The sequence below is a fragment of the Crotalus tigris genome, unplaced genomic scaffold (genome assembly GCF_016545835.1).
Source record: "Crotalus tigris isolate CLP2741 ecotype Arizona unplaced genomic scaffold, ASM1654583v1 scf7180000017741.1442986301:2390832, whole genome shotgun sequence".
In the NCBI taxonomy this organism is placed as follows: Eukaryota; Metazoa; Chordata; class Lepidosauria; order Squamata; family Viperidae; genus Crotalus; species Crotalus tigris.
In genome coordinates this window covers 125507-138805 of record NW_024096608.1, presented here as the reverse complement: position 1 = coordinate 138805, position 13299 = coordinate 125507, and the positions used below count along the sequence as shown (strand labels likewise).

General features: G+C 47.3%; 1 protein-coding gene across 10 annotated transcripts in view; it reads right to left on the bottom strand.

Annotated features, from left to right (window-relative positions):
- UNC13C (unc-13 homolog C) overlaps positions 1 to 13299 on the bottom strand; it is an 88987-nt gene extending 75688 nt beyond the window's left edge. For 6 of the 10 annotated variants that reach the window (XR_005556335.1, XR_005556336.1, XM_039339909.1 and 3 more), the window contains exons 1-2: positions 8666 to 13299; positions 2703 to 5788 (exon numbers count right to left, since the gene is read on the bottom strand). Coding sequence is in view for 6 of the 10 variants with exons in the window: in XM_039339909.1 (XP_039195843.1) it covers positions 2703 to 5586 (2884 nt within the window). In the remaining 4 variants the exon portion in view is untranslated. Of the gene's footprint in view, positions 1 to 2702; positions 5789 to 8665 lie in introns of those variants that run through there. The other 4 variants (XM_039339913.1, XM_039339911.1, XM_039339917.1 and 1 more) reach the window with 4 other exon arrangements.

The window sequence follows — 13299 nt, the reverse complement described above, 5'->3', positions numbered from 1 at the left end:
ACCTCATAACTTTTTGATACCCTTTGTTCCAGTAAAGCAGCCAGAAGGTCATACCCTTTTGACTTAATGCCTCACCTACCGAAACAAATAATATGCTTAGTTCCTTCCTATCTTTTCCTGTCTTTGTTAGTTCCTTCTCCTTTCATCTCCCTGTATTTGTTCTTTACCTGGTCTTTGACCATGTAATATGTTACTAGGAAATAGTTGCTTATATGAAGGAATTTTCCAATGAAGAAACTTTATGTCAGCATCTAACGGTTAAGCTTGTGTACGTAACAAGAATATAAAAAACAATAAACTCACAATTTGTCAAGCTGTGTCCTTCAGCTTCAAATCTCTGCTCAAGACATGCCTGTGTCTTTTTCTTAGCGTCTTACATCTGGCCCCTGAACAGGGACAGCCCCCCCCCCATGGAGCAACAGCCAACATACTTACCAGCATCTGGAACAGACCCCTAAGTGCACTTTCGTCCTATGGGACCCGTCAGTGGTAAGTATGGGTTGCAAATCTATCTCAGCACTAGCAGAAACATGTACAGGAACTCAGATTCCTGTTACATAAATCAGGCGTGACAGCAGCTTCAAACCTCTGCTCAAGACATGCCTGTGTCTTTTTCTTAGCGTCTTACAAGCCAGCAAGGTGACTTTGGGTCAGTCCCTCTCTCTCAGCCCAGCCCACCTCACAGGGTTGTTGTTGAGGGGAAAATAGGAGGAACAAGGAGCATTATGTATGCTTGCTGCCTTGAGTTACTTATAAAGTAACTTATAAAGCCAGGATAAAAATCAAATCAATCAGTCCATAAAAAACTATGCTCCAGGGCACAGTCAGTTTCTAGAGGAAGTACTGTAGATGGGGCTAGATAGAGTGAGGAACTGGGGCCAAGATGGGAAGAGGCCTGCAGCATTTATCTAAAAGCTTCAGCCCCACTGTGAAACTTGCTGGGCCAGAGCTTCCAGACAGAAATCATGATGAGACATGGGAGTGCTGTGCAGAAACATGTGGGCCTGGGGAAGGTGCTTTTGTGGATGTGGTGTAAGCGCAGACTTCTCATTTTGTGAGGAGTTGGGACTGAGAGTGGGCAAGCTCCTCTATAGCTCCAGCCAGCCCCCTCCAGAGCACATGGCTAGAGAGGCAGCCATTCTCTTGCAGTTTTTCTTGAAATGTGTTATCAGCAAAGCTTTGCAAGATGCAGAGGGTGAGACCCTTGGCATGGAGGAAGCAGCCATTACACAGAGGCAGCATCTTTAAAGCCAGCAAGGGGGGTGGGGATGGGGGGAAGCAGAGGATTGACTGGAGTGATACTTTATTGATATAGGCTAGAGGAGCAGACCTTGAGAGCTGGGCTGTCCCTCCTTCTTATAACCCCCCTCCAGTGAATTAATCTGAGCTGATTTCTCTGTTTCCCAAACTTAATGGATGCTTTTGTTTCTGTCTGTTTATGCATGGTTTGTCCAAGGTCATTTCTGTGGTTCTCTATTGGTTGTTCAGTTTACAGTGCAGTTATCAGCAGTGAATTCCCCAAATCGAAATGGTCAGAAAGTAGGCGGATTCCTGGGGCAATCTGCTCTCTGATGTCACAAGGAGGAACTACTAACATGGCACTTCCTAACCAGCCAAATGGATCACTTCGCACCCATGGCAGCCTTGGAGGTTATCAATCCTTGGCTGCTCATACTTTGGACATGAGTATCCAAAGTCCCCACTCAGCTCACCTTTGGGCACCCACCCTTCAGCACCTTCACCTGCCCTTCATACAGATTCCGCCAGAGAAATGGAGGTGGCTGTCAGTCACAGGGGCAAGGTGGGCCTGTGGCAAAGTATAAACCTCCAACTGAAAGCGGCCTCTACCCATCTGGCTGCCATCAAGTGATTTCTCTGGAGGGGAACAGATGAGCCCATGTAAGTATTTTAAATTATCTAATTTTAATCATGGTTTCTTTTCTATTCCCTGTCCACAACCCTGACCACAACCCCAGCCCAAAATACTCTAAGCAGCACCAATAGACCATGCAAACATTTCATGGCCGATTGCAATAAACTCTTTTAAGACCCTCAGGCAGGCTGTCAATCCTATATTCACTTTAAAGGTAGAGGTCAGCATCAAAGCAGGGCTTGGGAAAATAAGAGGCCTCACCCCCCCCCCCATACTCCAGGTAATCAACCACTTCCCACAGAAGTTTCCAGGTGGTCTCTCACAGGTGGTACTGGAGGACTTAACAGATATTTGCACCCATTAAACATATTTTTAAATAAGAAGCTAGCTGCATTGATACATAATAATACATATCAAGATTTCTAAATCATGATTTATTGCCTACTGTATCATATTAAGTCATAATCGCACATCACTTCACCCTCAAAACAAAGAACATACTCTGTAGCCTCAAGGAAATGTGTGAATTTATCGCCCATCATGGAGCTGGTCACAAACTAAGAGTTTAATCTTCCCTGCCCTAAAGCATAATTGTATTGTATTTAAATTGATTCACTCTAATTAGGTGAGTGGGACAAAACATGCCAAATCTCTGACAGTAACTCAGATCACGAGGCACAGCTTATAACAACATTAGTCGTGGATTCTACAGCAGAATTCAGCATAGTTTCTATTCCAACTGAAAAAAAGGACTCTTACAATTCAACATTTCTTTCTTTCTTTCTTTCGATTTATTGCTGATTGTAAGCAAAATGTAAATCGACCCTACCTCCAGCAAGGATCTTTTCCTGCAGCTCACTCATCTGCTTCTTGTATGCCCTCAGAACAGCTTCTTTAAAAGATGGGGTGCCTTTTTTTTTTATGGGCACTTTAGCAGGGATTGCTGGAATATTCTTATTTCCCTCTTCACATACATCTAGTTCATCTCCAGCCAATGTATCTTCCCTGGCAACTTCCCACATGTGCTGATTGGCCACCTGGTTCTCCAAATTGCCACTAGGAAAATCTTCTGGTGCAACAGCTGCCGCCTCCACTTCCCCTCCCTGTGTCTCTTTTTCCAACTCAGTTGCGCTCGTCCTGCTCTCCAGTTTAGCAAGGACTTGCTCCATAACTTCCACATAATCTGTTTCAAGCTCGCCCATGGATTCACTGGGATCTTCCCCATCTTCAGCTCGATAATAGGAGGCCTCTGTGTAAATGTCAGAATCCAAGGTGATGCTTGATTCATTAGCAGTGGATTGAGACAGTGTGTGAAACCTTCCCATAAAATATGACCCGCTGTCCTCACAGCCACTTAAACTTTGGGTGCTCTTATTCCATACCACTTCCAAAGCTGATCTTGCCCGTTGCAGGGTACTTCCGAATTTGGGAAAGAGGAGGGTTTTGTCTGAAAGGTCAATGCTCAGCCGGCTGTGCCAAGACTTGGGAGGTCCTTCCTCAGCATCCGTGCTGGGCAACTCGCTTTGGCTTCGATACATCACAGGCTTCCTGGTTTGGGTGGGAAAGAGGGTGTTGGCTTTAGCCTCCTGCTGCCCAGTGAACTGGCTGGACCACTGCATTTCAGTAGTGGGTCCTCCCCCAGAGAGGCAGTAACTGTCTAGGGCATAATCATAATTTTCTGCCTCATACCGGGCATCCGAGAACTGGCCGAGATTTACTTGTCGGTCGGAAAAATCGTTTAAGTTATAACCCAAATGTTGGTAGCTTGAGGAATTTATTTCCATGTCTCTATTCTGGTCTAGCCGATTCCAGTCCTTCCATGGCGAAAGTTCATCTTCTAAGGATATCTGAGAGTTACTATAATGGCTCCGGTCGCCTGAGGCACATGCCATCCCATTGCTGACCCCACTGTCAATGGTTTCTGTATTCTCCATTTCACTCTCAAGTCTATGAGAGGGGCCTTCTGGATTAAACCCCTGTTCCTGATCACCACTCCACTCAGCGGGGTCACCCTGTGTTCTCTGCCAGAGTTCCCGGTCAGAAAAGGATAAAAGCGAGCTCCCATTTGTTTTGATGAAGTGCTGGTTCTCTGAAAAATCTTCAGAAAAAGACTGGCAAAGTTTAGAAAAATCAGACTCTGAACGACTGAGTTTTAGTGCTGCCAAATCATCCTGTGACGGCCACAGAGAGGTCATGGCAGCTCTGATCTCCTTCGGTGGGCTGCCTTGACCAGGGAAAGTCTTGTCATCTGGAGCCCTTTTAGGAGCATCTCCCTTGCCTTTAGCAGAATTTCTTTTCATTTGTGGAGCAGATTTGGATATCTTCACATATCTGTTCCGACTGATGTCAGATTCCAGTTCTTTGCCATGGTTATCACGGAACTCCCAGTCCTGCTCTCTGGCTCTGAGATCCATGGTGAGGCACTTCAGGTCCATGCTCTCATACGTCTGAGACGAAGGGAGGCTCCTCTGCTTCCGCTCTCTTGAATCTCGAGGGAGAATTTCAGCTGAAACCCCAATCCCTGTCCCCTTAAGCTTGTAAGACTTTTTCAGAACCAGGTCTCTGTGCTGGGATGTTTCAAAATAAACAAGGATGGCCCGTGGCTTGGCATTAGGACAGTCTCTCTGTTGTCCCAGTCGCTGTGCAAATTCTATTTTGACAGAATTTTGAGCCTCTGAAAATCCCATTTTCTCTATTAATATTCTGTGCACTACATGTTCAACATTCTCAAACTTCTCCTCTGGAACGTTTAAAAATCTAAGACTAGTTTTGCTCCCTGCATGTCCAAGTTGTTTGATATAATCATATATATCACGTGTCTCCCTTCGTGATTGTACAAATCCGGTCCTCAGCTGTTCAATTTCATTCTGCACGACTTCCACATTGCTGGAGATCTCATCAATGGACTCTCTGAGGGCATTGACGTGTCCCCGCAATTCAGAGAGCTCCGTTTCTATCTGACTGATCCCCTGAAGCTCCTTGAATATCATTTCCATCACATCATGGGTCTGACTGATGCAACCGGTGGAACTGAAGCTTGCTTCCAAGGTGCTGGATTTTGGCGGGCGAGCAGTTCTGTCCAAAGACTTGCTCCTCAGGCCCCAGGTTTTCTTCCACGTGCTGAGCTCAGAGTCTGAGGAGACGTACTCTTGACTCTTCTTCCATTTCCTCAACTTCCGTAAAGCACCAAGCTTGAGGTTGTGCAGTGTGCGGTCCCCTTCGGAACTGCCATCTGAAGGGGCGAGGCTACTCACACTCTTCCTGTTGCGTCTCATAGGCATTGTGTGCAATGAATATTCTTTTCTCCCGTTTTGGTCTTTGGTTTCACTTAAAAATTTTGAGAATGAGCTTTCGTTAGAAGATGCATCCTGAAAGGAATCTTCATTCTTATGTGAGAAAACTCTCTGTTGCAATCCATTCACAATGGCTGCCCGATAGCTGAAAGTTGGAGACAGAGAAAATTCGTGGTTGCTTCTCTCCTCTTCTGCTGACCAATTGCGAGCAGAGGTACGTTTAGCTATTTTTTTTACTGTGCTTTTTAAACTAATTGAGAATAGTTTTACTTGTCCAGCTTGGGAAATATTTAGTTCCTTTTTGCTTTGATAGCTCTCTTGTTTGCTCTTTGTATTGTTTTCCAACTTCTTTGTAAACATTCCTTTATAAATCCTGGGTATGTAAAAAAGGTTTTGGTTCTGGAGGAGAGCAGAAACCATGGAAGGCAAGCTTAGTTATCCTTCCCCACAAATACTGCAGTTCCTTCTTGACAAAAGCATTTGTGTGCTTCCAACGATCCAGGACAATAGACACTGGTAAGTGTTAACTGTGGTTGGCAAGTCAAAAGGCAGGAACAACTTCAGGAAGGAGCCCACAGATCTGAACAACCCTGCTTCTATTTTCCGTTGCTCTCTGAGGCATCTAAAAAGCAAAGAAGACTATTAATAGGACTTCCAAATCAAATTCATCATGTTACACATCTCAAAAATACTGAGCACTTCCTCTCTATAGAGAGACTGCCTGGCTAGTAATTCTTCTGAACACACATAGGCAGGTTTGCATTTTATACTTTTTTTTTTAAATGGCATCATTCAGAAATCAGGAGAACATTACACATATTCAGAGAGTACCCAGATCTGATTATGGCTTTGTCTTTACATCCACCTATTCTGTCTTAGCATTGCTAAAACAAGTGCAACACAAGAAAATTTCCTATAGCAACCCTCTAACTGGTACAATGCAAAAGATTGTTATGCAATATGTATTTGCAGAGATAATTTGAAAGAAAAGCTCTAGATGTCAAGGAAAAAGAAAAAGAAAAATTCAGGAAAGAGCAGAAGGAATTTGTTCTCAACGCTTCTACTTAAGAAGAAGAAAAGTTTGGGAGGGGGGAGGCGGGAAAAGAGTAAAAAAAAAACCCTGCAATTTTCTTGAAATAATGGTGAATATAAAACAATCAAGCAGGATATAAATAATTAAAAGTTTTTTACAGTATCGAACACCACAATTTTCTCCATACATAGGGTTAATATATAAAATAACAGAAGTGTGTCTTAATTCAAACACTTAATTCAGACTTCTTAGAATCAGAAATCTATCAAGATACTAAAATGAACTGCTAATTATAGCTATAACTCAGAGAACAAAATTAAATAAACAAGGCAATTTTTGTGAAATAAGTGTTTACTTTCCATTCTATAAATATGAGGAGCATAAGAGCACAATATTTTATTATTACATCAATTACATCTAATTTCCATTTTATTTTTGCCAATATGGCAAATCAACTGTATAAAGAGATGTTGGTTTCTTAGAGTTCCTCAGATTATAGTTCCATTTGTAAAATCTTAAAACACATTTAAACTAAGTTAGTTCAAAATTAATTATGTTCAAATTCTCCCAGTATATTCCATAGTCTGGAACTTCTCTCCATCCTGCAGAAAGAGAGCTCTCTGACAGTGGGGGCTCAGAAGTACAGAATCCTAGGTCCCTAGAGGTCATCTAGTCCAACCTGTGGCCAAGTGCAAGGCTGCACTATTACAGCATCTTCAAAATATCTTCTGCAGATCTTAACACCAGGACAGTAAACAGGGTTGTTCTTTGAGCACAGCTGTTGTATAAAGTTTGTACCCTGTGCTGCTTATCCAGATTCGATTTTAAAGGGCTTTTCAACCCACAAAGCATGTTGTGATCAGACAGGATGGCCAAGTTCACTTCAATCCTTGCAGGGCGCTTGTGAATTTTAAACATGCTGAAATGCAAAATAAAAAAAAGAACCAAACTGGGCTTTTGAGGTCAGCAAACACATGAAAAGGCTGCTGAAAGACAGTTTGTGGTCACATGTCCATTTTCATTAATGCTGCTCAGAAGCAAGAGACTACTAAGCCTCCCTTGGGAGATCCCAAGTCCAAGGGAGTCCAAGGCAGCACCAGAGGACAGCAAGACATCCTGAAGCCACATCCTTTCCGGATTTGAAGAACGTTCATGGAACCTCAAGCATTCACACCTGGCAACCCAAAGCACCTTGCCTGCTGCTCTGCCAAGGTAGAGAAAGAAAGAGGAACTCCAACGAAGGGAGATTGGCTGGACACCAGCAGCTGCATCATAGGAGTTGCTACATCTGCCTCCAGCAGCTGCATCATAGGAGTTGCTACATCTGCCTGCTTTGCAGTATGCCTGGCCTCAACAATATTTCCTAGACAAAGTGCTGTGCTCCATTGTGTGTGGCCTTGTGTCCTTCTCTGGATGCTAAGGGCCAGGACAAGAGAAAATATCTTTGGGGAGGGCAAGGGAGAGACTCCCTCTGAGGGCTGCAGCTCTGGGCAGCAGGGAAAGGAGCCCAGCATGGTGTACAAAGTAAATATTGCAGCAAATCCGTGAGGAAACGCTTCACGCTGGAATGCCTTCCTATTGCATTAATTCTGCCTGGGTTTTGCAGGCTGGACTCTAACCACCAAAAGGAACAGAGCGAAACATTTCTTCCCTCTTCTCGGCGATCGGCTGCACTTCGTTCCAGCTCTCAAACGAATCTGAACCTGGGACTCCCAGGCCGCTTCAGCCCCACCGCTCCCCGCATTTGGCGCAGGGGAGACGGCCTCTGGGAAGAGCTGCTCGCTCGCGGAAAAGCAGCCCCGCCGACCTCCCGGCTCTGGCTTCCTTCCTGCGGCGGGGCCAGAGCCGCGGCTCCGAAATCCCTGCCTCGGCCGCAAAGGGGCTCTGTCCACTTCAGGAGCAGCGCCAGCAACACTCCGAGGAGCCGGGCGGCTCCGTGGACCGCCTGGGGGCGACCATCCCCGCCGCTCTGGTCCCGCTCTCAGAGCTCCCGTGGGGCGGGGCGAGGCGCCAGCGATGCCCCGAGGGAGGCAGGGAGCTCCGAAGGTGGAGCCGGCCCCACAGGGCCGGTCGCCCGCCCCCCCCTCTCTCTCTCGCCCGCTCGCCGCCCTCCCTCAGCCTCCCGGGATCTCCAGAGAGATGCCGAGCGCGCCCAAGCCTCGAGTACGGGGCGGGGTCGCTGGCACCGAGGGGCCTCCTTGCTCGGCCCGCAGGCACTGGTCTCCCGCCCACCGCCCCCGAAGAGGTTCCGCGTCTCGCCAGCTACCCGGAGCGCCCGCGGAGCCAAGCCCGGGCGAGGCCAGCGGCCAGCATAAACCGCGGCGCCTCTCAGCTGTGAGGAGGCAGCTGCCAGGTCTGCTTCGCCACCGGCAGGCAGCACCTGTGCCAAGGCAGATCGGGCGCGCGGGAAAGTGGATCTCGCCCGGCCTCCCGCGCGCGCCCCGCGGTAGCCCCACGCGAACTTACCGGGCAAACTTGGGCGGCTGCGAGCCTGCAAACGACGCTCCTCGGCCGGGCTGACACAAGCGGCTGGGCTCGGTTGCGGGCCAAAGCCGCGGCCAGGACAGGCGCCGGCGGTGCCGCCCGTGGGCCCGCAGACCGAGCGACCGAGCGCCGACTCAAGTGCGGCGCCAAAGCTGCCTCTGCCGGCGGGCGGTTCCTCGGCGCGCGCTGAGAGCGCAGCCAGCTGACTCTCGCCGGTGCTGAAGCTGATGCTGATGCTGCTCAGAAGGCTGAGCCCAGCGCGGGCGGAGCGCTTTCCTCCGGCACCGCCTCCGCTCTCCGGGGGCCTCGTCTCCGCCCGCGCCAGGGGAAGCGCGCCCGCAGCTCCTGAGGATAGCGCGGCGGGCTGGGCAGCGTCCGGCCTCGCGGTTCACCTGTGACGATTTTCCTCCGGCGCTCGCGGGAAGGCTTGTCTGAGGCCCTCTGCTTCCAGCGCCGACGGCACTGCACCTCTGCAAAGCGCGGAACACTGTCAGGGCAGCGCCGCTGGCCAGAGAGCTGGAGAGGCGCGGCCACCTGACCGGCCAAGGCTCGCTGAGAAAGAGCTCCTTCCCGCGCGCCAAAGGCTAGACGCGGCGCGGTCCTTGAGGCCTCCTGGCGGCTCGGTCGGGAAGGGGGGCAGAGGCCAAACACGCCCCCATCCCCGCCAGGTTTGCCGCATGTGCACTGGAGCCTCTCCGGCTCTTCCGAGGTGTTGCAGTTAGGTGATGGGGGGGGGGCAGGGATTCAACCGCTTTCCCTCCTTAAGTTACTGCAGGGGCTGCGCGGTGCGGGGGAGCCTGGCGGAGCTGGCGCCTTGGAAAGGAGCCCAACGCTTGGCTGAGAAGCTTTAGGCTAGACTCCAGGAGAGAACCAGACCTCGACAGCCAGTTGTTGCTGGGTTCGCTTTGGGTGCCCAAGGCTCGCTCTGCTGTAGCCAGTTTTGATAGTAGGTGAAACCTTCCCGGGCCCCTCCCCCTCCTAAGAAAAGTGATCTGTTGTGGTGTTTTTGTCACCTGGTGGCCTGGGGAGTGGGAGTGGGTAGCGAGGAAACCAATGCCTGGGCAGTCCACTCAACACATCCCAAACACTGTAAATAAGGACACCCCCATCTCCTTCCAGCCTTGGAGGGCTGCACTCTGAGATGAAGGACACCCTATCTGGTTGCAGAGCTCTCTGGGCACCAAAGGCCTCTCTGGCTTGGCAGGCACTGGCCTTCATGTCTGTTTCCCTGCCCCTGCAAGCAATAGGACTTGAGGGTTCTGCTTCAGAAGAGGACAAAGAAGGACTGGCTCTGTGGGGTGAGAGTAGGTCTTGTGAAGGGGTTTCCTAACATTTCATGTCAAAAGTGTAACCCGCATTTTTGAACAAGGTCACCAATAGGGGAAAGAAATGTGCAGCTCCATTCAAGCAGGATTTGCACTTGTTCTTCTCCCAATGGGGCCTTTTGAGGAGAAGCTCCCCCAATTTGTTTAGGATTCAATCTTTTGAGTTTGGGACCCCTCTAGCTTCCTTGTCTGAAGGCTCTCAGAGGCCCCAGGAAATCTGATATGCTGTCGCTTGCGGATGGCATCGCAGCAACCTGAGTTTTAGGACGTGGCTCCAGAGAACATCTGTTAAAGCCAATTACAAGAATTAAAAAGACCATTGAGGACTAATCCTGCCAACAAACTGTCTGGGGATTTTTATGGATTAGCATATAATAAAATAAGGCGTATTTTCCCTGCTTTCTAACAAAGCGAGTGGGGAAGAAAAATATTTTTTTGCCAGCAACTAACAAGTGCAGAGGACCAAGTAGTTCATCAAGCCCTAGAAAACTTCTCCCCACTCCCAGGTCCTGCATGGGAACTTCCCTAGCTGGGCACCTGTCCTTCGGGATCCACATGCATCTGACTTGGGTGACTCTGCATCTGCACCAGCTGATCACTTGTAAGGGCTTTGGAGAGAAAACAATGGCTTTGAAGCAGAGCAAAACAGCTTCCTACACTACTAGTAAGAGGTGCATTTGCAATGGGAAGGGGTGGAGGAGGACATAACCCAGTCCTGCATTTAAGAAGAGGCTGGGGATGCTGGTGCTGGGGATGGTGAGTGTCCTGAAGATGGAGCAAGCAGAGGTAGAGTTTTGTCTCAGGTCTGGGACCAGAGTAGTCACAGCTCGGTCTTGAGGAGTTTGTGAATGCCACCTGAGCCCCTTTCTGCAATCTTTGGAACATCTTCATGGAACACTGGATTTGTATCAGTGGACTGGAAAAGGGAAATGCTTTCCCTCTCTACAAAGAGTGGGGAAAGAACTAAGACACTCACAAAATTCTGGAACAAATGATGAAACAGTTCTGTGAGCATTTAGAAAATAATATACTGCTTGTCAGGAGCCAGCATAGATTTATCGAGAATAAATTGTGCCCAAACAACCTGATCTTATTTTTTGATAGGGACCAATTTAGTTGTCAGCAGGAATGTGATGGATATTGTGACTTCAGCAAAGCAGTGGACAAGGTATATGACAAAATGGGGCTTGAATTTTGCTGCTGTTAGATGGATATGGCTGGTGGAAGAATTGTAGCCAGCAAGTGTATGTCCAGGCTGGAGGGAAATGTTCATTAGCAGACTGCAGTGCTCTGCTCTAGGCCCTGTGCTGTTCAATATATTTGCAGATTACTTGGATGAGGGTTAGGAAATATAATTATAAAATGTGTAAGCAATACAAAGGTGGGCCAATAGAAAATAGCTTGAAGGGCAGTATCAAGATTCAGGAGGATCTTGGCAAGCAGGAACTTTGGGCAAAATTCAGCTAGACAAATTTCAAAAGAAACATATACCAAACTTTTGAGTAAAGAAATATGGTAAGAATATGGGATGGAGAAGGATCTTAGATCAAGTCTTCCTTGATCTTTCAGTAGCCTTTGGTGCCATCAGTCACCATAGCCTTTTGCAACAGCTTAAAGAAGTAGGCCTTTTGTTGGCCTTTTTTCTTTGGTTTTAGTCAGTGTTGATAATGAGGAGAAGTCTGGCCCTAAAGCCTCCACTATGCAGGGTCTGGAGGATTCAATTCTTTCCCTGGTCCTATTTAACTTCTATATGAAACCACTGGGCAAGGGAACTTGTTGGTACAGAGTTAAGTGCCATCACCTTTTGATGATACTCAGCTATGTAGTATCAGTACTCAGCTGTTCAAGGTTATTTCCCAGTATCAATAAAGAGAATCTCTGTAGTTCAAGGTCGATCTGTGGAATACTTGGTGCTCTCTGAGCTTGATTGTTTGCTTGCAGATGTTTCATTACTCAACATCATCAGTGTTAGTGAGTCTGGTGTTTGTTCCCTGCTTACATACCAGTGGCTTGCCCTGCCAGTGTTGGTAGCAATGTGGTTTTCTCCTTGGTAGTTCCTTGATTCAAGTATCTTTCACTGCTTAATGTTTGTCGGGTGTTAATCCCTGCTTATCTGAATGTTAGCAACTGGAGAGGATGTCTTGTGGTCTTTTTGTTCTCTTCTTATTGTCTTTTTTGAATGGTGTGTAAATTGTGATTTATTTCTATGTGCCTGTTGATGGCTGATTTGTCTGAATGCCAAACAGAATTCCTGAGTATTTGAGGATTTAGCCTGGTCTAGGATACTCACACTTTCCCAATTGACACTATGGTTGAGTCTGTCTATGTGTTCTGAAATTAAGGAGTTTTTATCATGTCTTCTGGGTGTTCATGGGCACCCTCTGCTAGACTTGTCGGATTTGTCCTATAGAGTGGCTGTTACAGGACTTTACTGCCAGCAGAGGCTCAAGTAATGTCCAAACCAGCAGCTATAAATGACATTTCATTCCCCACTATCTGAAATTAAGCCCAATTGTAAAATAACCCTTACTTGTGAAGAAGGGGAAAGAAAACCCCTCTTGGCAGTGGGGGTGGAAGGGACTACAATATTTGCAGTTCCCAGCAAGGACCTGGTTCAAACTTCACTTCAAAAAGCTAATGTCTGAGCGCCCTCTTGTGGATTTGTGGAAATTGTGATTTCAGTAGGATACCTTGAAAAATCAGGCTAAACCTGGATCCCTGGAAGGAAGTTAACCATTGAAGATGCCAATTGAATGCTGTAGTTAAAACTGAAGAAACTTCCAATTTATGAAGAATTTTGTCTATATTGTGATTGGAGTGTTGCAAATTATTCCTGCAAGATGATTATGCCTCAGATTCTAAAAAGTTTAATTAACAATGAAGGCAAATATAATACGTATCCCAGGATAATGTTGCAAGATCTAATCTGGGTCGCTCACCGGAACCAGAGGTTTGGCCTTCTGAGCTTTCAGACGCATGCTGGAGCCCCCATCCTCAGGGAACCTCTCCCTCACCAGAACTTCTCTCTCTGCTAGAGACAGAAGCTCCCCTGAGGATGGGCTCAGCACAAGTCTGAAAATTCAGAAGAATAAGGCTCTGGTCCTGGTGACCGACCCAGATTGGATCCAACTCTCAGTCTTTGAAGTGCCTTTGTTTTGGACAAAATTGGACAATATGATTCCATATGGTCAACTGAATGGTAATATATAATTAACAGCCTGACAATGTAAATTTTGAAATTTGAATAGTTTAAAATTTTCATTATTTTATTTTTCAACTTTCATTTTTGGT